The 23,227-nt window shown below is 36.3% G+C and overlaps 3 protein-coding genes and 1 long non-coding RNA gene across 9 annotated transcripts; 1 reads left to right on the top strand and 3 right to left on the bottom strand.

Annotated features, from left to right (window-relative positions):
* The first annotated feature begins 196 nt into the window (after positions 1–196).
* On the top strand, positions 197–3,497 carry LOC106775290. Of its 3 annotated transcripts, XR_001376791.2 has the most exons (5): positions 197–605; positions 706–886; positions 1,496–1,742; positions 2,162–2,675; positions 3,054–3,493. It is a non-coding gene; the product is annotated as an uncharacterized LOC106775290 (long non-coding RNA). The 3 variants fall into 3 exon arrangements; XR_002669831.1 differs by having other exon boundaries at positions 1,496–2,675; positions 3,054–3,497; XR_002669832.1 differs by having other exon boundaries at positions 1,539–2,675; positions 3,054–3,496.
* Positions 3,498–3,932: 435 nt separating this feature from the next.
* Positions 3,933–8,089, bottom strand: LOC106775443. The gene is made up of 2 exons (XM_014662569.2): positions 7,498–8,089; positions 3,933–4,401 (listed from the first exon to the last, which is right to left on the bottom strand). Exons 1-2 carry the CDS (start codon positions 7,789–7,791, stop codon positions 4,225–4,227), a joined length of 471 nt encoding a protein of 156 aa, XP_014518055.1. The 5' UTR covers positions 7,792–8,089; the 3' UTR covers positions 3,933–4,224.
* A 3,813-nt stretch (positions 8,090–11,902) lies between these two features.
* Positions 11,903–13,918, bottom strand: LOC106775639 (influenza virus NS1A-binding protein homolog A). The gene has a single exon (XM_014662780.2). The coding sequence runs from the start codon at positions 13,216–13,218 to the stop codon at positions 12,106–12,108; it is 1,113 nt and encodes a 370-aa protein (XP_014518266.1). The 5' UTR covers positions 13,219–13,918; the 3' UTR covers positions 11,903–12,105.
* Positions 13,919–18,109: 4,191 nt separating this feature from the next.
* Positions 18,110–22,968, bottom strand: LOC106776252 (glucose-induced degradation protein 8 homolog). 4 transcript variants are annotated; one of them, XM_014663641.2, is made up of 7 exons: positions 22,808–22,968; positions 22,496–22,629; positions 21,793–21,949; positions 21,588–21,694; positions 19,796–19,927; positions 19,270–19,426; positions 18,110–18,464 (listed from the first exon to the last, which is right to left on the bottom strand). In XM_014663641.2, exons 2-7 carry the CDS (start codon positions 22,544–22,546, stop codon positions 18,343–18,345), a joined length of 726 nt encoding a protein of 241 aa, XP_014519127.1. In that variant the 5' UTR covers positions 22,547–22,629; positions 22,808–22,968; the 3' UTR covers positions 18,110–18,342. The 4 variants fall into 4 exon arrangements, with proteins under 4 accessions (XP_014519127.1, XP_014519129.1, XP_022643057.1 ...); XM_014663643.2 differs by having other exon boundaries at positions 21,588–21,691; XM_022787336.1 differs by lacking the exon at positions 22,808–22,968 and having other exon boundaries at positions 21,793–21,843; positions 22,496–22,627.
* Positions 22,969–23,227: the final 259 nt, after the last annotated feature.

The following is a 23,227-nucleotide window of genomic DNA, read 5'->3' as shown; positions in this document are numbered from 1 at the left end:
ATACGTTTCCTTTATGTAAACGTCTAAAACTAATATAATAATGCTAATATAAAATATATTTTTTTTTATTTAGTTTAATTAACTAACTATATTTAAATAGTTGAATGAAACGCCGTGTTTTCTTTCATTTTAGCTTTTACAAATAAAGGACAATTTGTTTCTATTTTCTATAGAAACTATTTTATTTTAGAGTTATTCCTGTATCGAGTTAGCTGGCAAAACCTCATTACCAACGGTGCTTAAACCCCATCCACTTTCCTCTTCTCTTTCTCTTACCAAATCCAAATTTTCGCAAAATTTATTCACTACCAAGCTTGACCTCATTCTCTGCGAATTCTCGCGCTCTCAGAAATCGTGTTTGCCCGTCGACGACGAGTCGAAAGGTATCGGCGTCGTCGCTCCGTCGCCCGGCGAGAAGTTTCTCAAACGCCAACTGTCGTACGAAGCTGCCAAGCTCATTCTCAATGAAAATAAGAAGAGGAAAAAAAAAGAAAGATAACGCTGGAAAAGCTTCTCGTAACGTCGCTTCCTGCTACGGCTTTGGCCCTTCGTTGCACACTTCCGATGTCGCCCCTGGATATGGTGATCCTGAAACCTATGAATTGGTATTGCTTCAATCTAATTTCAATTTTGCAAGTGTCATTATGCATTGACACACTGGCTGTCGCTGAATTCCGGTGCACTGATTACGTGTTTGTGTTGCAGAAGAAGAAACACCACCAGCTTAGAACCGTTCTATGTAGACGGTGCTAGCTTTTGTCGCACGGCGAGATGATAACTGTGAGGACACGGAGGATACCCTGGCGGTAAATTATTCGTTACCGCTGAAGAGCTTCGAGAGAAGTTGACTCACTTGCGTCACGAGAAAGCTGTTATTGTCAAACTGGTAAACAAGTTGTTTAATTCGATAGGATAGACTGAATAATGATCTCAAGAAGCTAGAATTGATTAGACATAAGATTCAGTCGTGTAATGCTTTGCAATTGTATTTTTACCTTAGGTATTTTATAATTTTTGTTCTGAGAAAGTATTAGTCTAATTAATGGATGGATTCTTAATGAAATTTACATTCAGTTTATTTTTAGAAAAAAGAGAAGCTCATAGCATAAAGCTGGAGAAAATTTTTAAACTTAAGTATGAATACTAGTCGATAAACTTACCAGTTCCAGCCCCAACCCCAGCCCAACCCAGCCCCAGCCCAGTCCCAGGACCAACCCAGTCCCAGTCCCAGCCCAGCCCCAGCCCAACCCCAGACCAGCCCCAGCCCAGTCCCAGCCCCAACCCAGTCCCAGCCTCAGTCCAACCCCACCACAGCCCCAGCTCCTAAATTGTACTAGTATCGGGATTGTAGCTACGATATATTCTAGATTAGTCAACTAAGGTTTTTGGAGTGGCCATTGTGGGAATAGCCTCCGTGCGTTTTCTTTGCCAACGTAAAGGATATATTATTTATAGAGGAGGAGTTTGCATGTTGCTGACATTTGACATACTACAGTGGAAAGCTGCTACCTTCTACATGTTTTTGGTCTTCATTACAGGCTTGAGTGGACTTTGTCATGCCATTTTTATTGAAGGTGGCATTTCTGTGCGCTATAGCAACTGCAGCTGCAACTTCCTTCTTTCCTGCTATTGACCTAGGGACTGTTCGTTTCATTGTTAAGGGTTTATTTTTTACATGGTGGATGTGTGGCATTCACACTGGTCAAGTGCGGCAATCCTTACAGAAGAAATGTCACTTGAAGGTGTGTGTGTGTGTGTATATATATATATATATCTTGAAAATAATTTTTTTCAGGACAAATGGTCGAGTTAATATGGAGTGGTCTATATGAGATATCCCTCTACTAGTTATTAGATTTGCTTCAAGGCGGGTAACAATCACGTTCTTTAGTCAGGAGTTTATTCTGTTTGAAAACCTGTTTTTAATTTCTTTTTGAACAATATGATGACAAGGCAATTTTTATGGAAGTGGATGCATATTTTGAACTACACCATTGGAAGGGGACCTATATAGACCTGCTATCTCCAATATAATTAGCTAATCATGAAATCCTGAAAAACTTGTAGTGTTATCTTCTTTTTTCTTAATACTCCAATGTCAGACATGTATTCTCTTCCCTATCTGATGCAATTGGTAGAACCTCTCTTCCTTGTTTTTCAGTGGTGGCGTTTGTCATTCGGGACAGTGTATTTAGACATTTTGCGTCATTTATGAGAACGTGGGGGTAAGAACCTCGACATTAGGCAAGCACCACAAGATCAAAAGCCTAATGGCTGTGATTGGCACAGTGGAGTGTTTCTCAGAAACTCAATACTGGCGCATACATGATTTAGTTAATTCTTTCATGTGCTGATTAAAAAAAAAAGGTTAATTCTTTCATGTGGTTTTTCCATTGATTTTTAATTTTACATGTTTTATGAGTGCAGTGTAATGCGTGTTGTTTGCATTGCTGCTTGCACTGGTGTGCCTTGTGTCAAGAACACAGGGAGATGAATGGAAGGCTCTCAGGTAACATGTTTTAAAAAATGACCGTTGTAAACCCTCCTCCCATTCAAGAGATGAGATCTACAGATGAGAAGGAAACTGCTGAAACATCTTCACTCAACAACAGCGGTCATACTAATTTGGAGATACAGGCTGTACAAGGAAGGCATAACATTGTTAATATCATGAGGTTGGGGATACCATGCGTTCTTAATAGGGATTCTTTTTTTTTTTTTCTTTTGACCTTTTATTGGAGTTCTTTCTTCCTGCTTCATTGGACGATTCACATGTAGGTTTATCACATAAACACAACTTTCTTCGGCTTTATACAACCCAATTATACTGAATCCTTAGTTTTAAATTTCTTTTCCAGCTTCAACCATTACACATCACGCAACAACTGACTGTGTCTTTCTTTTTATTTTTATTTTTCGGTTTATTTTTCGTATTTATTTATTTCAGTCAAGATGTTAAGTGCTGAATTATTTTTTTAAGAAAACCAGCTTCTAATTTATCATTCTGGTGAAGTACTAAATATTGTTTATGTGTTGGATTTATTTATACACAGAAACCGGGACTTGGATGTGTAGGATGAAATGATTGAAGTTGCTTGAAGGTGCAGAGTGAAACAGCCAAAACAACGACCCAACAAATCTACTAAAACCACGTCACAGCAGCCCCCCACAAACCAGTCTCCATGAAGAAGGCCAGTTTCAAATAAAACTAGCAAGGATAAATTTTGGAATTCCAAAAACTGAGGGTATGCAGGAAGAAATTGATGGAGTGCAGGAAACAATTGCCCGAATCTAAATGGAAGTTCAATTTGCCAGGCCCAAGATAAAACTCACTATCGGCCCAATTGAAAAAGCCCAATAAACTCAAATGGACTTGATGGTTTGTTTAGTGTCCAATACAATAATAACTCTAGGTTGTTGTCACAGTGACTTGTGAACACTGACAAAGTGCGATATTTTTTTCAAAAAAATAAAACAAAAAGTGCAATCATATTTGAAATTGATTAGTGATAGATCCAATTAGGAACATTAGATTATAGAATAACAAAAATGAAATCATTTTCCTTCATTATCTTAGATCAAAGACATTGAGACTTACTTAAGAGAGCAAAATCTTCAACAGATATTGGCATTGACAAAGACCTAAGGATGAATTCTATTATGACATTGTTGAAGAAAGTGAAATTTGGAGCGTGTACAATAAGTTGCATGATATAGTGAGATTTCGCAGCATTGATGGCCTTGTACATGAAATCCATTATCTTAAATCCAAGAATTTCGGCAACATAATCATTAGCGCACACCCGATGGTTCCAACAACCAAACTGACAATTATGGTAAAGGCTATTCACGTGTCATTATCAGAGTGACAATATTATTTGATTTTACGCGTGCGTTTTGATCATGCTATACTAAGTATGGTCTTTGTTTGTGTGCAAGATAAAGAGGTTTCCATTGTTTGGTGCACAACATTCTATGCATTTACAACCACTGATTTACACTCTGGGAAACCCCAAAGCTTCTGTCAGGGAGGAACATTTGGACAGTGAAGAGATGGACCTCTCATTCCCAAACCAATTTCCACTAAACTAAATTCTATGTACATGGTATTCTATAAACTATAAAGAAATCTTCTACACAACAAGTCTACTTTCTTCATATGAAATGCATTTAACTCCTGCATAACATGCACACATTGCATCAACTTGTCACGCTGAATTCTTATTATACTTGGTTGATGTTATGCATGGTGGTGTAAGTGGAATAAGGTACTGAGCTATGTTGATGGGGAGGCCATGATATCCGTTCAGGGCAACAGGGTGCAGGTGCAGGATGAGCGATGAAAGAAGGAGTCTCATCTCCAGGCATTAAAACCGAAACCCAGCTTGCATACAAACTCATCTGTACAAAATTAGAGAACCTGGTGAATTTCACACAATTCATGAAATATCTAGTAGAGTGAAGTTAGAACATAACATCATTGGTTTAGAAGTTTAAAATAGAAAAACTTTTATCTTGTACAATAGGTGAATTGAGTTGTGATGTCCAGCATAGTTGGAGTAAGGAGTTATTTTACACCACGAGTGGACCATAAATCAAACTAGAAAGGGCTTGACAAATCATTGTCCACTGCAAACTTGGGAGAAAAGCAACATATACTTTTTTTTTATTATTAAACTCATTGCTTTCAACATCACATCTCAAATTGAAGGCAATAACATTAAATGCCTTGTTGAAAACCACAAGACTTCTTTTTAAGGTCAAGCAATTTAATGCCTGCAATCATCAATGTGGTGAAGCAACAGCTGCATCACTATTCCCTGTTTATTTTCAAAACAATAAGCAAACAATAAAACTTTTTAAGAGAAACCGGCTGCTAAAAAGAAAAACAGTGAAATGTCTGCAAGGAGAAATTAATTAATTGCCTATTACAGATTATCAGCAAGACTTATTCAGACAGTGTTATAATGGATAGGAAAAGGAGAAGAACACCAAGGATAAGAACATTTCAAACAGTGTAAGACAACCAACCACACAGGCAGAATAACAAATCAAATTGCTTCATTTGCAGCAATAACTAACGATATTGATATCTTACTTTTTAAAATTGTAAAGCTAAAACACTAATGGGCCACCTAAACTGTCATTAAAAGAAGCAATGATTAGACAGAATTGTGGTGATAAATTATTTGCATCTCATGCTAAACTTACAAACCAAGGCCAGACTAGTGATATGCATCCCATCAATCATCAAAGAAATTAAAGTTTCGAAAATATAAGATTTTCAATGTACTCAGAATCTTGACCTCACTAACGTAAAAAATGAAATAAAATAAGCAACAGAGACAACACATTCATCGAACCCAACATTGCTATTTTTCTTTTCTCCCAATCTGGACACATTTGTTGTATAAGGCACCAACATCATCCAACATCGTATCATACATTTGACTTATAACACAATATAAAATAAAGGAGATTAAATGTGTCCACCTAGATAGATATTGACACAGATTATGGATCCAAAAAATATAGTAATAAAACCAAAATGGTTGCCATTGGATTATATTTTTGCACATCCATAACTAAAATCTTTACACCATGAGCACTTAAGAATTGAACACTCCACGTCCCAGGAAGATGTTGGATCACTTGGATTTACAATTAGCTATTCAAGAATCCAAATCAGTATTTCAATATGTTTTCCACAGGGTATAGTGTTGCTGTGATGCTGAGGTGACTTTTATATCACATAATTTCATTAATAAGAAAAATCATCCTCACGTGGCCTAAGGCTGACCGAGTGGCATCATTAGCATAAACAATAAAAAGAATCCCTGGCATCTGCCTGATTGCAAAAGCATGTTCTCTAGAATCCCATATTCTATGTTCCATTAACACCACAACGAAATTCCAAATGTAATCCAAATGCCAAACAAATTATGCATTCAATTTTATATTATTTGTGGGCCTTTTGCATTCAAAACTTCATTGGCTAATGCTGGAGGAATCACATTAATGATTTTGTTAAAGTTGAGAGAAACAACTCCACAGGCAATGTCCTAATCAAACTGGTGCCCTCCAACAGAACAGCGAGGTTGGATGAGTAGGTGGGCCTGGAGTGTTCCTCCAAAGTAACGGCATAGAGTAGGCAACACAATTGTTTCTTGGTTCTAGCTCATCATATGAAAGCTAAGCCTAAAATGTTAAAGGAAAAAGGTTATTGACAAATGGCTACGATAGGATGTGTGATTACCTTCTGAATTAGTAGCTAATAGGATAGACAATTAATGACAAAAATAAGAAGACCATAATAAGTTTAACTTTGGTCGACAATCTGTCGCAGACCACAAACATGTACGGTATAATTGAAGATTGGAGGTGATGGTGCAGTTGAGTGTCAAAAACAACAATGTGGGTCTCAACTCCGACTCAGAGATGGATTAATAAGTCCACAATACTAGCGGCTAGGGACCAATGCTAACAGAAAACTTTTACGGAGGACCAGGCCCTCATAAAAGGCAGAGGACAACGAAGTCTACTCATAATTAAGGTATTTGACTGAACGAATAAATGCAAGGAGAATGAAATGAAAAACTTTGGTTAGGAGTTATGCTAGAGTTCTTTAGTTCAAATAACCAAAAAGAGAAAGGGAAACAATAATGTTTTCAGATAAAAAATTCAGATTTTGCAAGATTTCCCCTTTTTTCAAAAGATAAATTTAAGGGTAAATGGGGAAGAGGGTATAAGGCTAAAACACGATAAACTACTAGAGTAGCTCTCCTCCAAAGTGAAGAAAAGCATAAGCATGGTTGGGTCTGTTTAAGGATTAAAGAAGAACACCCTCATAGAGTTGGATGAGAATATTAGGGCCAGTGGAACAAGAAAATTCAGAGAAGGTATAAATAAGAGATCAAGAATGTGTAATACTGAAGGATAACAGTGTGAGAAATGACGAGGAACATAAAAAAACATCTTGAATTAGTCAAATGGACAGGCAGGGGAATTCAGTAGAAAAAAGATAATCCTCGTTAAGAAACCATTATCCTAATATAGTGTGGGAAACAAAAGGAAATTTATGTGAGGGATAATATTCAACCAGAAAAAGAAGCGAGTAAAAAGCAACCTAAAACCAACCAAAGAAAATTAGGTAAAAAGAGCTTTATGTCAGATAAGTAATCATCACTCTTCCAAAATCCAAAATAACTACCGAAATTAAAAGCTTCCTAAAGTGGAAGAACAAAGAGAAAATCCTTCATTTTTTTCCTCTTTCTGTTTAGTTGAGGGAAAACTTGAAAGAAAAGAAAAAAGAGAACCAAAAAACAGTAACATTCAACAAGGAAGGCACTGTGTGTCCACCATTAACAGTAGGAAAACGCAAGAGCCGAGGCCAAAAAGCAAAAAAGTTAAAGGCCTTCACGTTGTCATTAAACTGTAATGAGCAGTGAACACCCACGCAGCACAACCCATGAAAAAAATGAGTTTTTTAGCACTCACTTTCGGTGAAGGGTGGGAAATCTTCCCATTGAAGGCCATCTGAGAGCTCCGGCGACGGTTCCAGTCGCCTGACGGCAACAGGGGCGGCGAGGTGGGTTTGAGAAACCTTTCAAAGATGGCCATGACTAAGAACATAGAAATGAGAATGGCAGTGGCAACAAAGCCAAAAGAAACAGCATTTACTGAACTGTCGAAGCTGCTGCTCCAATGCTGATCATATTCATCTCTCTGCATGTTCAGTGGTGCCCCTATTGGTGGCCATCCACTGCTACTGCTATTGTGCTCTCTCACCATTCTTCCTTTGCTTTTCTTAACTCTGTTTTACCATTCTGGACAAGTTGGCTTCTGTTCACGTTTGAAATTCAGGCCTTAGTCACTGTAAAGTTGAAGAAGAACACGAGAAAGTAAAGAGAGATGAAGAAGTGGTGCAGTGCAGGCAGGGAAGAATATGGTCGCTACTACAGGTTAAGGTTTGGCTTTATAGTAGCTCTCAACTCAACACTGTTCTTAATTTGAGCATTCAAGAGAGAGAAAGGAGCAAACATGTGGGGTGGCTGCCCCTTGCAAAAAAGGAGAAACTTTGGAATTTGGATTTAGGACCCTGTCTTTTGTTTTTCTGTCTCGATAAAATCCTAATAAAAATATTTTTACCCTTTCAGATTCCTTTTAGCTTTTTCACTTCTCATACACTGTTGTGAGCCTCTAAGTTCAATTCTTACAGAGTTTTTTAAATTAATTAATTAATTTTTAAAATTAAACAATTTTGATTTATCCCTAAAATACTACTCCATTCTAATTAGGAAACATTAACATATTTATAAGAAGGTTTAATCTGTCTCCTTATTTTTTTAGAATCTTAAATAAGATCCTTTCTTTGTTGGTGTATCAATTGAATCTTTATTTTTGTAAAATTGAATCAAATAAGATTTTTTCGTCAAATTGATTACACGGTATTGTGGATTGTGTCACCTGATTCTATTTTTTTAAAATTGTGAATTAAAAAATTAAGTAAACAAAGTGAAAATATAGTTAAAAAGGCAAAGTTGAGAATTCGTATTCTGCTTCCTAAGAAAAACCCTATTCTCTCTACAATTGTGAAAATGGCTTCATCAGTTCCAGTCAAAACAACCACCCTATTTAATCCATCACCATTCACTCCTTCCAAATTCAATGTCGTTAACGCCTTATGCACCCAAACCCAAACTCTGATCCAACGTCGCTGACAAGCTAAACAACATCGCCTCATGGTGTGGGCTGCAGGGATGGCAAAGTTTTTCTGGGTGGTGCGATTCTGGGTTTTCTGTTTGCAGGTTGTGCGAAGGAGCAAGCTTTCACGATTGTGCAAGATTAACGACGGAGGTGTGGCGTCCATGGAGTTTGGATGAGAACGAAGACAACGATGCTTTGGCAAAGAGACTTGCGGTGGAGGTTCAGCAGTGATTTGGGATTGTTTTGTGGAAGAAACACGATTTGCGATGACGACATTAATCTTAGCGTGAGGTTTCGTGTGCATGGTGGTGGTGCCGTGTGCATGGTGGCTTCGAATGAGAATACCAATGTTGATGTTTTTTCTTTTTTTAATTTTATGTTCACCAATGTGTTTCTGTAGTACCTTTGCAATGTAAATGAGAATGGAACTTTCAACACTTAATTTTAGGTTTAATTTCCATCTTTGCCCCTACTTAAACATAACTTTTTACTCTGTATACTTCGTTTTTTAATTCAAAGACCTGATTGATTCAATTTTACAAAAATAAAGACTCTTGAGACGCCAAAAAAGAAAGAATCCTATTTGAAATTTTGGACGAAAATAAAGACCTATTAAGACATTGAATCTTATAAGAATGTTTAATGATACGACAAAGTGTGTTTGATTTGGTAGTCAGTTTTTTATATTTCCTTTTTTACCCACACACTTGATTTTTTTCTTGTAATAAGGTTCAATCAAAAAGCAATTAATAAATTATCTTCTATTGTATTAATTCTTTGAATAACACGATTTGAAATTCTAATTTTTTGTTTTTTTTTTTCATTTTAGTTTTGGATTCGTTTTACCCATTTTGCTTTTTCTTCTTCTGAAAAATAAGGCCACCCATGGATAAAAAAAAATGATTGGATAATGGCTAATTTAAAACACATAGCAATATTGGATTTAGTATAATTTTTATGTTTGTTTGTTTAGCGTTTTTGCATTTGAATATGGATTGAATTTACTATTTGGTGTTTTTACAGCTAAAATGACCGCAACTTATGGTGAATGGGTTTCAAAGGAGGCAAATAATCCAATATTAAAGCGTATGCATGTGTGGTATATCTATTTCAGTAGGATCATATAAAAAATTACAGTAGCATCTATAGTCTTTCAGTGTAGTGATTTTTTTCGTATGTTAATTTCTTATTTAATTTTAATATTCAAAAATACTTAAAACAGTATTACCTTATATAACATACATTATTTATTATAAATTTAAAATATTTTGTATTGAATAATATTTATGATTTACACTTTTAAATATAATTTACTTCTTAGAACTGCATACGAATTATAATCACAAAAAATAAATACTTACTGTGAGTAGTTCGTTTTAAGCGGAGATTTAAAATAAAATACAAGTTTGCATCAATCAAAATAAATACTAATATGCATACATGGAGTACATTTATAATTTTTTTTTTTCAAACGTAAGAAAAGTAGAAGATAAAGAAATTTGTAATGAACTCAAATTAATTTATATTTAAGGAAAAAAAAAAAGTCTTTCTAACGACGTATACGTAATCGTCTATGATTGATCTATTTTAAATATTTCTTTAAATATAAATTTAAACAAACTAATAAAATAATAATACGTGTCCTGTTGTCAAAAAATTATTAAAAAAGTTATCAAAAAATACCGTTATCCTTAACTAAATTGACAGAATTTGTGTTATATAATTCATAAACAATTTTTTTTTTATTTTGTATTTATATTAAAAAAGGTCTCTAAACTTTTTGTAATATAACCATAGAAGTTAATAAGCAGGTAATAATAAGTTGACGAGATAGTCATTTATTATGTTAGTTGGACAAGGGACAGGATGACATCAGCGGCTAATTTTAGAAGATTATTTTTTTTAATGAAACAATCAGTAACAAAAGAAAAAACATAAATATCCTTTTTATAAAATACTTTTCAAATATAAATAATATCCTTAATTGAAAAATATTTTGTTTAATTGAGCATTTAAGCCAAAGTAAAATATAATTGAAAAGATGAGTGTATAAGCCTTCAGGTAGAGCTACAACATGGAAATGTACACACATAGGAATAGGGTTTAGTTTAACAAATGAACAAAACAAAATCAAAAGCACATGCAACACAATATTAATATATGCATTCTGTCTCCCTCAAACATATGCTACCTGGCAAAACACCAACCATTGCATCAACAATCACAATTTTTTTAGATTTTTTCAAAAATTGACCTTACTCTACAAATAAAAAAAAATAATATTTATTATAGGATAAATTCATAGCCTTTATTTTTCGTGTGATACTCGAGAATCTGAACTATCATGTATGTCGACCTTTCAGGCCCAAACCCAACATGTGGCCCTCTGATTGTCGCCAAGATCAACGGCTCAGATGGCTTCACAACCAAATCCTGTTCGTGAAAGCAGAGAGTGCTGTACCAAAAAAAGAAAAGGAGTGTACCGTGATGTGAACCCTCACGCGTGCACGGTGCAGCTGACACGTGCGAATGTGTTTGCGTAACGCACAGTGTGGTCAGAGAGAATCAGAAGGGTCAGGGTCAAGGAAGAGAGCGTGGGTGGCTCATGCAATGGTCACGTGAATGATGCACCCTTTCTCTTCTTTTCATGCTGGTCAAAGCTTTTGAGTACTCTCGTTGACCACTGGCCAAAGGAGCGCAAAATCCCTTCGTTTTAATTGAGATTGGGCTTTCTACAAGCTTTGGGCCTGGCCTGGCCTCTAAATGGACTTCAGGAGTAGTTTAGTTGTCCAGAAACATGATTGACATTTATAAGTTAATTAATTGAAAAATATGTTCAACCATAATTTTATTAATGAAAATAATTAAATTTGTAGGAAGCGTGTATAATTTGAACATGCCTAGGGAATGATAATCAGTTTTTATGAACACCTTTTTATTGCTAATTTGGGCGAAACAGAACAATCATTGTTCCCAAAACTTTCCGCAAAGCAGGATACATTATAGTGCATGAATTCAGGTTTCTTGGATTTTAAAATATTAAATTTATTTTATATAAGTTATCAATAATCATGTACTGTTAGTAAAGACCATTGCTTCAAAATTCACCTGGCGCAGTTCAAAAGGGAACTTCAGCAGATCCAACTCGTGGAGTGGAGTGAAAATATTTGTTATAAATGATAACTAGCATTCCCCTTTTACTTTTATCATGTCACTACCTCCTTCCAATAAAATTAATCTAAAACACTGTTCTTTGATGCATTGATCTTCATAGATGTGAAATCTCACTTTCAAATGCACAGTGAATGAGCCAAAATGTAATGCAATGATTAGAACATATATTCTACATATATATAGTTATAAATGAAACATAAATAATTCTATATTTTGAAGTTTGAATCAAGAGAGTTGCACAACACAGCAATGGCCACAGAGCTCTTTCTGGCCATCCAATTCCATGGGTTCAAAGCTCCTCCAAGCATGGGTGTGAGCCGAAGTGTCAAAGATGTGAACAAGAGACATGGTTCTTGGTATTTCCCCAGCTGTTCTGTAACCTGTCAAAAAGAACAAACAACTTCCGATGGGTGCCATAGTTAGGTACAATCTTTGATCGTTAGAAGGGAAATTGTCATAGTTGTCCTGTAATGTGCAGAGGTTTCTCTTGTGTGATCCATCAACCTCATTCCATAGTTTCCCATCATAGGCCTCAATGTGTCCCTTCCATGAATTCAAACAATCCCCTGAACTGAAAAGGGTACCATTCACTGCCACAATCTGATTAGGTGGCACATCCAATTGCCACATCCCCGCTATCAGCTCCCACCTCCCTGCTTCCGTGTCATACACCTCAGCAGAACTTCTTTCCACTATGCTAGGCATTGTCTTGTCCGAGTCCTCTCTCTCGGCAAAACCCCCCACTATGTAAACCTTCCCTTGCCACGTCACGCCAATGCACTTGTTCCTTAAAATATGCAAATTTGGCAGAGGGCTCCACGTGTCACCATCCGGTTCGTACACCTCGGCCGATGATATCCCCCGTGCACATCCCACTGTGGACTTCCCCCCTGCCACGTAGATTTTGTTGTCACAAACTGTGCACGCAAAATCATATCTTGGCACTCCCAGTGGTGCACAAATGAACCATTGGTTGGTTCTAATGTTGTAACGGAGAACATTTGGTACTACTTTGATGCCCTCGTCAACGTAGTCAGCACAGTCATCAGATACATGAACCATTTCTTTGTGACAGATTTGGCCACCAATTATGTAGATAGAGTCCCCTAAGGAGACTATGGCGAACCCCTTTAATATTTGGTCGTCAACTAAGCCAGGAATAGGGCCAACACATGTCCATGTGTTCATCGAGGGGTAATAGAGCTCGATTGAATTAGGGAGACTCACACCTGGGGTTGGTTCTCTAGGGCAAAACACAGCAACCACAACATGATTGGAGAGAAGATTTTCTGGGGATGGTAGGGCTGTTGGTCTTGGTGGGGAAGGGAGTGAACCCATTGGAGTTTTTGGGGAGATTGTGTTGTTACTGGTGATATTTTCCAAAGTTTTTCTGTGTAGATGGCAAGTGGGAAATGTAATAATATAAAGGTGAGGCAGAGATATAGTGGAAGGTGGCGGAGAAAACGAAAGAGTTGGCTTGTGATCATCGACTGGGAAGAACACGTGGTGCTGAAATCAATGATTTTTCTTGTGATAACAGATGAAACATTTCGTGGTTATTGTACATGGTCATGTCTTTTCTGTTTAGCGAATGGGACAAAGATTACTATTTTCCGGACTTTCCAAGGTTTCTTGGTTTGAACCAAAAATATTGTTAAATTAATCTCTTTCTGGCGTGGATTTTTAGGTTAGAGCTTCTTTGGATGGGATGTGTTCTCTGTTTTGGAAGCAGCAGCACGGCAATAAGAGTTGAGGAATGAGAGAAAGAGACACGGAGAAATGTACCTAAACAGTGCTGTGTGATTTCAATTCGAAGCAACTGTGTTTATTTTATTTATCTAACTCCCACATCAATTTGGTTTTTCCAACAGTGCTGCTGCTGGGGTCTCTCTCTTACGATAAATGTAAATTGAAATGATGATAGCCATGAGTAGAAGAAATGTTTAGGCATAAGATAATTTTATCTATAATTTATATATGAATGACTTATAGCGTAAGAGTAGAGTCGCTTTTTAAGTCTAAAGTTGCCATTTATTGAGGGAAAAAAAGTAATGTTGTACTGAAATAATTGCGTCTTGGTCCAACCAAAAGGGAGAAAGAGGTGGGTAGAGAAATAAAAAAGAAATAACAGTAGATAGTAGTGGGCAACGTGACAAACACAAAGAGACAAGAGAGAGAGATAAATCCAAGGGGAACACGCTGGGAAAGCATCTAAAAAGATTGTAGCTTGAAAGCAAATCCAAATGAGATACTAGTGTATCACTGCATGATACATGAAATGTGGGATCAGTGACACTTTTTTCTCACTAAGCAAACACTAGTTCGGCTATAGGCATAGGTGTGCTAATCAAAAAAATCTTACTTTGGTTTTTTCTATGATATACTTGTGCTTTGGTTTAATACTGCTGCGTGCTTTTGCAATCTCGCTGCTTTATCTGCTTTTCACCTTTGAAGATTTGGTGTGACATTATTTAGATTTTTTTAATGTCAACACAGCCAACAAAAAGTCATGGCATGTGATTAGTAAACTAATAAACAAAACAAAACAGAGCAGCATGCATGCAACTTCGAGAGTGAAAAACAGATTGCCCCTTGACATTTATATCCGAGCAATGTGCACGACAAAGTTCATTTCTTTTTCACTTTTTTCTACTCAAAGCATAACATGTTGTGTGATTCTCATTTATCGGTTCTGTTAATTTGGGCATTCACGGTGGCTGGCTTAATAATGGGTTCCCCTTCTGCTCCACTTCGAAGCCCATGGCCCATTATTGATCTGTATCAATCGGTGATTGTAAGTAACTATATGCAGCTGCAGTCTGAAATAAGTATTTGACCAAAAGAGGTAACAAGGAAAGCAACAATACCTGCATTGTATGGTTGATATCATACGGTGGAAACCCCTCGTTTGCTCAATTTTTGGGAACTTGCTCCCAGTACGCACGATGACGACTGATTGCTTGTTCTGAACAGAACACAGTCAAGAATCGAGAATCGTTCAAAGCAACAAGGGTGACAAAGACATAGTGACAGAAAAAAAAAAAAAAAACACTTTGTTTCCCTTTTAAAGATTGCAAAACCAATAGTCATGAACAGAACTATAACATTTTGAAAGGGCACGCATAAGAAAATAAGCATTTGATTTTGAGTGGGCACATGATCACCAAGAGGCAAATGGGAAATCAAATCACACCTAACGTAGAAGTCCAGCTAAGATTGATAGGGATGGGAAGGTTAATGAATAGGAAGGGTTGTGACAGTTGCGAGTGTTTCCCTATTTTATGAACGTAAGTAATTGGTCCTGCCTGTGGATTCAATGTGATCATTTACACATCTCTTTGCAGCCTGTGATGATAGACAAAAGAGTACAAAAATGTGGGGACACACATGTGCAGGAGCATGGCATGGAAAATGGTTAAGTAATTCAATTGAATAATAGATAACATAAGATGTGTATTTTACAGCATGAGCTAAGTAGAATGAAACTGAAAAGTTGAGGGTATGATTTGTGATTAAATTAAGATGTGTAATAAAGAAGATGAGCATGAGATAAGGAGTTTGCATAGGGTTCCAATAGAATGACAAGTCATCAAAAGGGCGGGGGGGCAGTAGGCAGTGAGAAGAAGCAGGGACAGGAGGATAAGAGCTGCAGAATGAGACAAGAGAGAATTTAATCAGGATATGTGGTGTGGTTCATATAAAGCAAAAGTCAAAAAAGACTTTAGAGAAGAAGACAAAAAGTGAGAGAATCAGATTGGTGGCAGAAGGTAAACAGAGAAAGCCACATGGTTTCTGGTTTGGCTTGTGCGGGAGACAAAGCGGTTAGGAGCAAAAAGGCAACTTTGATTTGATTGATCACCATGGACCTTCTTTGCACACTTGATAATTTTACTCTTTCTTGCCATGTCCTTTTCTTTTCTATTTCTTGGTCCGTTATTTCTCTACTTCGCAACTAGAGAAGAAGAAACCCCTCAGTCCAGTGGAACCTGCTTTGACTGCTGTTGCTACGGAAAATTGACAAATGATCCAGGGATGTGCAAAAATAAAATCAATGTTACCAATGCAAATAAAAGTAGAGATCATAAAACAATAACTTACCCACCATTACATCACAACCTAGATGTGCCACTAAGCTAACTTCCATTATTTGGCTGGACCTCACTGCTAGGGACAGTAATGCAATTTATTGTACCTTTTGGACCAGAAATTTTAATTCATTGTGATTTTTGTTTTTACTTTTTAGTGGTATAATTTTATAACTCTCACAATCTTATAACATTTTCAAATATGAATATGTCTGTAAAAAGTTGCTTATAATAAATGTTCAATCTCAAGTGATCCAGAATTTGAAAGTTGATGATGGAAAACACAATGAGAATGAGAATGTGAGAATGGAAGAGGATGGATGGTGGTTTGGTTAAGAAAGAATGGGAGGAGAGAGAGAGAGAGAGAGAGAGAGAGAGAGAGAGAGAGAGAGAGAGCATTGAATAAATTATAGAAGTAAAATTCGTTAAAGTATGGCAGTGGCAACAACATTCTGAATTGTGATAGAGAAATGAGCTTGTTAGACTTTGAGGCTCTCTGCCCACTGCAAGTTGCAACCCCACCATTGTGCAAGATGGAATTTTCGCATCCCAACGCCACACCCTAACCTAAACAACTATACATAACTGCACACCTTCTTTGGAACACCAAAAACATTTACCCTCTTTCCATTTCCGTGTTTCCTCTTCTCCAACCCCATCACTCCACCGCCCTCTTACCCTTTTTCACCAATTCCCCCTCAGCCCCTACAGTACACGATAAACACATACATACATACACACATCACAAATACATTGCTGCTCTTCTCAGAAACTTTTGAAAAGACCATGATAGCCCCCCTCTCTCTCCACTCTCTCCCATTTTTATTCTAGACATCCACCCATCTTCTTGTCTCGGACCAACTGAACTGAATTGTCTAAAGCTTGTATCTTGAGGAGATGGGTTTGTTGGAGCGTTTCGAATGGGTCAATGCTTATAGCAAGAAGCGTTGCAGGAGCTTGTTTTGGAGGCTGCGAGCTGCGCTCAAGAAGGCTCTCAAGAATGGGGGCAAGCAGCGCCTCAAGTTCCAATATGATCCTTCCAGTTATGCGCTCAACTTTGATGATGGCTTTTGCGCTGCCAAGAAATTCATTGGAGATGCACGACTCATGGAGCTCACCGACGTCAACAACAACACCACCACCCTGGTTTATGTGCTTTGGGTCAAAACCAACTGAACCCGGCCCATCTTCTTCATTTTTCTCCTCTTCATTTTCTTTCTGTCTCATATTTATGGTTCTCTTCTCTTAATGTTCATGGTTTCTTTCGTAGATAAGAGGACAGTATTGCAGGATTAAATTTTGAAGGAACTTCTTCTCTTCCCTTTGTTTGATGTACTTTATATTCTTGACCTCTGTCGTTAGCTACAATACTCGTTCGTCTAAACTATTCACCAATGTTTTGATCTTCTAGAACACGATCCGTTGGCACCAAATAAAAAAAACTACAACACGATAGTAAACAGTATCTGTCGGCTGAATCATATTTAATTCTATCATTAAATTTAAAACTAAATATTCAATTTCACCTACTTAAGTATCACTTTTTAGTTCTTCCAGTTTCTCAATTCAAGTTTGTGGTGGTGCTGAGATCGAAGAAAAGGTGGTGCAGCCGCAGTGGGAGCTGCGGAAATGGAATTTATGGTGGTTTAACAAGGAGCACAACGGTAGCGGCAATTATGATGATCTAGGTGATCGTAGTGACAATGAAATCGGCGTTTGTTACGATGTAGGGGTTATAGCAGAGGCAAATAGTGACCATTAATTAGTGTCACAATTACTGCATTACATTTAGGTAATCTTTTGCATTACAATTACTGCATTAAATAGTTTGAAATTGAATTAAAAGTCATATAAATCGATTTTTAATCAAACATTTTACTTTTAAAATCTATATCTACATTAAAAAATTACCACCGCACCAGCAGTCCTGAATCTGAATAAATAGCATACTATTCTGAAGCCACTTTAAGTTGCTATGGGGAGAAAACAGTCACGCGTTTTCACCTTTTGCCAGAGAATTGTTTTCCTCATTAATGAAACAGAGCAGCAATGTGAATATTGCTGTAACGGTTTGCGTTAACCGAGAATAATATGATAGGCTCAGAGTAGGGCTAACTTGTATATCATCATCATCAAACTTATAATGCAACAACAAAACCTTAACAATCGGTCATTTAAGAAAAGAATTGTTGACTGTATTGACAATCTTTTTGTACAGGAGTATAAAATCACCGGAAGAACTATCTATGAGGAAATGGATATCGAATTCAACAAATATCTTTCGATTAAAGTACATACACAATTTTTAATGCCAATGGCCGCAATATCTTCATCTAGAACCTAAATCCCCAATTTGAAATTGAAATGTTACAAGTATTCAAACAGCAGAATCTTCTAATATGGCGGTGGATAAATCATTTATACGTGGATATGCAGCTTTCTCATCCAGCTGGTTTTGGGCCCATTGCAGCATCTTCAGCAAGCTCGGAAGTTTTGGGTCTGCCATAAAAAAATCGATCAATGTCAACCAAATTACAGGGCATAGCAATATAAATAAGTGCAGAAGAGAGCCAGCTAGCAAACACTGTAGCCGGGGGGAATTATTGTCATCGCGCACTATATTATCCATGTGTTAAGCATGAAAGAAACGGTTTTTATAATTTTCAATTAATTTGATATTTTGAAATGTTAAAAAAATAAATATGACAGCAATAATAATCACAATAAGAAAATATCCTCCTGCCTTCACATTCAGTGGATTCCAATCACAATTTAAATGCAGAAGTTTAACTCCATAATAATTATCTGTAAATATAGCTTTCCAGGAAGTGCATAGAGGGAAGAAATAGAGTATATTCAAACATAATTTTGACATCGCCAATGGCAGGTAAAGCAAAGGAACAAGCTAGCAAATAATTGGTACAGGTAGATGAACAGAGAAAGTCCTCTCAATAATCTTTTGGATTTAGATTTGTGAAAGCATGTGAATATTTTGGATACTCACTTCCAAACTCTAGAAGTTTGAATCCATCGTTCAAGCATAAAGAAAGTCATCAGAAGTCAGTTCACGCACTCTCACGGAACAGTGGTTCCAATATGGCAAAAAAAGCTTCTATTATGCTCCCAAATTTCACAATTGCTGATTCAACAAACCCTATATCTCAATCGCAATAACGAAAAACTTGTACGACATGTACGAAATTAACACATCCACGAGAAAATTGTGTGCAAACTAGATTTAGAACCAGACATGCAAACCAAAGTTATAAACACAAAAAGACAGACTTTTGCAGCAAACACGAACCTTTTTCATGACTTTGACTAGTAAGTATGGCTGCATTCACCTCACTTGCTGTCTTTAAACGCTGTGATATGTCAAGCAAGTCCCCAACAGGACAGTTAGAAACATCTTCAAAGGCCAGCAGTGCAACAGTCCTCTCCAACTCTTCCAAAAAGCTTTGCTGAAATCCAACAGGCAAGTGTTAGCACCAAGTCTCTCAATCCAGTTACATCAAATTTTCCACAATAACAATTTAGTTTCCCATTTTTTGTATTTTCCTCAACTATAAGCAACTAAAGCAAATTCCCAAAACAAACAAATAACCATTAATGAAAAGGCCATAAATTCTTCATAATAAAGATTTTATTGGTCGCAAATTGTTGCTATCAAAGACTATTTGCAGAAGTTTTAAAAGTGGCTTGAGAATGAGTCGTACATTTTTTTCAGAGACCAAATTGCATAAGACGCAAAATCCAGGATACCAATTTACATATTTTTCAAGATTTCATGTGAAAAATAGAGATACAAAAACTTATTCCATGAGATTTACATTTTCCTCTCCCCTTGGTGCAAGCTCCTCTTGGGCAAACTCTAGTGCCTCTTCTACTTTTCCATTCCGAATTAGTTCTATCAATCGCTGCTGTTGAAGATGGAAAAATAATTGGGGATTTGTGTCCAGTATCTGCAGACAGGATTTACAAAATGTAAAAGGCATTAACAAAAGATAGCTCTTAGGTGTGCAAAATTGTTTGTGTATTTTATTTCAGGTCAGAATAATAGTAATAACATTCTCCTGAGTAATTTTTTCATAAAAAAAAATCTTAAGGATTACCAAACTGGTCTTCAAAACTAAAAAAACTGAAAAAAAAAAAGTAGAAACAGCGCAAGGAATAAGCAAAAATAAAAAATATAGATGCGTGATGAAACTAAAATAAAAACTTAGGAGTAAAGGATTTATAAATTGAACGTAATAACACCATTTTTATGCAAATCACATAATCTTTGTTCAGATTATCAGATAGTGTTCTTAATCATAAGATGAAAAGCTTATTCTTCTTATCATGTGTCAAATTGAAAGATTCAAAACACAGAAAATTAACTTAAATGACATATAAATCATGATCCTTAGTAGTGGAAGAGGCCAAGTTAAACGTTAGGAACCTATGACCTATACATGCTATGTTATGCTTAGGTCAAGTCATACAGGCGCTCTCTTAAATGCCTCATTTAAGTAAAAAAATAAAATGATTTCAGTCAGTCAAAAAGCCATTTGGCCAGACAAGTCACTGTACTTAAGTTACTACAGAATAACAAGAATATTGTCGATATGATACTAAATTTCAAGTACCACGTTTTGATATTACATTGTTTCTCTGTTTAAACTTACTAACCTATGATTAAACGAAAAAAAAAAAAAACAAAACTTTCTAAGCCAGGTATACATTGGGACCCAAAAAACTATTTGGCGGAGTTTCTTTACATCTTTCAAAAACTAACTACGGAGTTGGCTTTTAAATGAGTTTCAGTCTAGCTCAGACAATTAGAAAATGCCAAGGTAAACGGTAGACCCTTAAAAAGTTTCTATTGCCGTATATCGAGGCTAAACTCATATTTTATGTTTTGAAGATAGGTCAGGTTCATGGCCATTTTTGACAAAAACATCCTGACAGTAAGTGTCAGGAAACAAATTCAACTCATAAATCAATTGAATGTGTGAACTGTGAATCCCCTACATTAGACAAATGAAAACTGAATAAGGAAAGAGTCCAATAAGTGCAACAGAATACTTTAAACCTTTCATTTAAGGATTTAAGGTAACTTTACTTTTGGATTTCTTTGATGAGAACTGGTGGTAAAAAATATTGAAGATGGGGAAAGTATCACTAAATCGTGTGATTGGTACTCATGATACGGAATTGGTTGAATTGCACAATTCATTCATGTATCTCGTGATACAAAGGCATGTGCAACTTGTCACAATTGCTAGCTTGGTTCAAATTACAATTCTTAATTTTAAGCAAGCGAGGATAGTTGGGTATGAGATTGCATGAAGACCAACTAAAAGAGGCTGTATCATGTCCTGTTTAAATTTGGATATCTCCCATCAGACCATTTTAATAAAAAAAATGCAGCATAAAAGAACTTTCAACAAAGACAAATAAATCTGTCATTGTCATTGCTACACGGAGAATACAGTGCAGCAAGAGTGTTTCTAGTTATTCAGCACATAAGAATTTGAATCATGCATGCATCATGTGTATCATATACACTACAAATAAAGGGAGCATGTGATGCATAGAATTGAAAGTTATTATAAAATAAATAAATGAAGGAAAACCTACCTCTGGATTTAAATCATTCACTTTCTCAATTGCATCCTCGACGTTACCACTTTGTACTGCCTTCTTAACAGCCATGCGATCCGTTATTGTTGCAAGATCTATATCTGCTGTAGATCAATAAGGACAGACATATCTTCATAAAGAACACGATCTCTTCCACTCACAGACGCAAAAAGAAACAAATAAATAAATCAAAAGAGGATACGTTCAGTTCCAGACTCCATTCGAAATTTCTCAGCAGCTTCAACGTAGCCTTCTGTAACGAGGAAATTCATTACCAATTTATTCATGTCTTCCTTTCTAATCTTCACATCATTAAGTTTTTTCTCCCATTCTTCTCTTGTTATGACTTTCTTCGCAGCCTTCACAGAATAGTTTCCAGTGATAAAAATCAATTATCATCATGACATGTATTTGAGTTAGTTCACTTCCATGCATCATGCACAATTGTCCATAAAAAGAAATAATTCCCGAAATAAGACTAAATTTGACTCCATCAATACATTTCCCTCTACTTGTTTGCTGTGTAACGCAGGAATATATAAGAAAACACCGACCTTGATTGCTAAATTAATCTCCTCCCGCAGCATTTCAAGAAACTAATAATCCAATAGATCCTTAGTAGTTCAGTATAACACGAAGCACTGCTTCTGTTTATATATGACGTACTTGCCAAAATGTAGGATATACTAATCCAAGAAAAGAGAATGAATATGAACAATAGTTCTGAGACTCTTTATAGTCACATGGAAATGGAAAGCAGAATAAAGCATCAATGGGTTCTAAAATTCTTAAATGAGCACAAATTTAGATCCTTTGCACCACTGACATTAAAATTAAACTAATTAAATATGTATCCACTATTCGCAAAGAGAAAAAGCGAGGGAGAGAGAAAGAAAGTCAAATACCATTGCCTCGATTTCTGCTAGTTGACGAATCACAAGCCAGAACAATGACATCAGTGCACCAAGTTAAACCCCATTTTTAACCCCAAACGACACGCGAGCTCCGTCACCTGAAAATCCGAACAAAGGCACCGAAACTGCAGGTCGTAGATCAGCACCAACAATTCAAATATTGAAAACAGTCACATTTCTAGTTTCCACACCCTACCAATCAATGACTTTAAAAACAAAACTAAGTCATCAAAACCCTATAGACGGAAGGGTAAAACAATATCCACAAGCTAGGGGGAAATTAAGAGCAGGAAGTGAATTCACCGCAAATTTAATTTTCCAATGAATTGTGCTCGGACTTTATTCCCCGAGAAAGTGGTGGAGGAAGGTGTATCTCCGTCTTCGGAAGGTGCCGCCGGCGATCCCTTTCTTTGAAGCTGAATCGTAATGCAAGGTTCTAGACTTGTCTTTCAACGTCATATACAGATATTTGCTTTTGGGTTCGGATCCGGTTCTTTTTAAAACCGGTCTCATAGGAAGGCCCAATTAATAACTTCGTATATACTATTGAGTTTTTAAATTATTTTTAATTATTATTATAACTTTTACATTTTTATAAGATGAAAATTTAATTGTATCATTAAATTCATAACGAACCATTTTTACCTGAAAAATAAATTTGTATTTATCAATAATAATTCAAGTTGTTATATGATTTATTTCGCAAAAGATATTGAAATCAAT

Source organism: Vigna radiata, chromosome 10, assembly GCF_000741045.1.
Source record: "Vigna radiata var. radiata cultivar VC1973A chromosome 10, Vradiata_ver6, whole genome shotgun sequence".
NCBI classification, from domain to species: Eukaryota; Viridiplantae; Streptophyta; class Magnoliopsida; order Fabales; family Fabaceae; genus Vigna; species Vigna radiata.
The sequence above is the reverse complement of the archived record's forward strand: the minus strand, read 5'-3'. Positions and strand labels throughout refer to the sequence as shown.

Bases quoted from the DNA above. Each gene is read 5' to 3' on its own strand.
- LOC106775443 (XM_014662569.2), bottom strand. From the start codon at position 7,791: ATGGTGAGAGAGCACAATAGCAGTAGCAGTGGATGGCCACCAATAGGG. The intron at 4,402-7,497 runs GTGAGTGCTAAA...AATTTTGTACAG, and splicing joins TTTCCCACCCTTCACCGAAA to ATGAGTTTGTATGCAAGCTG.
- LOC106775639 (XM_014662780.2), bottom strand. From the start codon at position 13,218: ATGGGTTCACTCCCTTCCCCACCAAGACCAACAGCCCTACCATCCCCA.
- LOC106776252 (XM_014663641.2), bottom strand. From the start codon at position 22,546: ATGTCATTGTTCTGGCTTGTGATTCGTCAACTAGCAGAAATCGAGGCA. The intron at 21,950-22,495 runs GTATTTGACTTT...TATTCTGTGAAG, and splicing joins TAGCAGAAATCGAGGCAATG to GCTGCGAAGAAAGTCATAAC. The intron at 19,928-21,587 runs GTAGGTTTTCCT...TCCTGTCTGCAG, and splicing joins TGAATGATTTAAATCCAGAG to ATACTGGACACAAATCCCCA.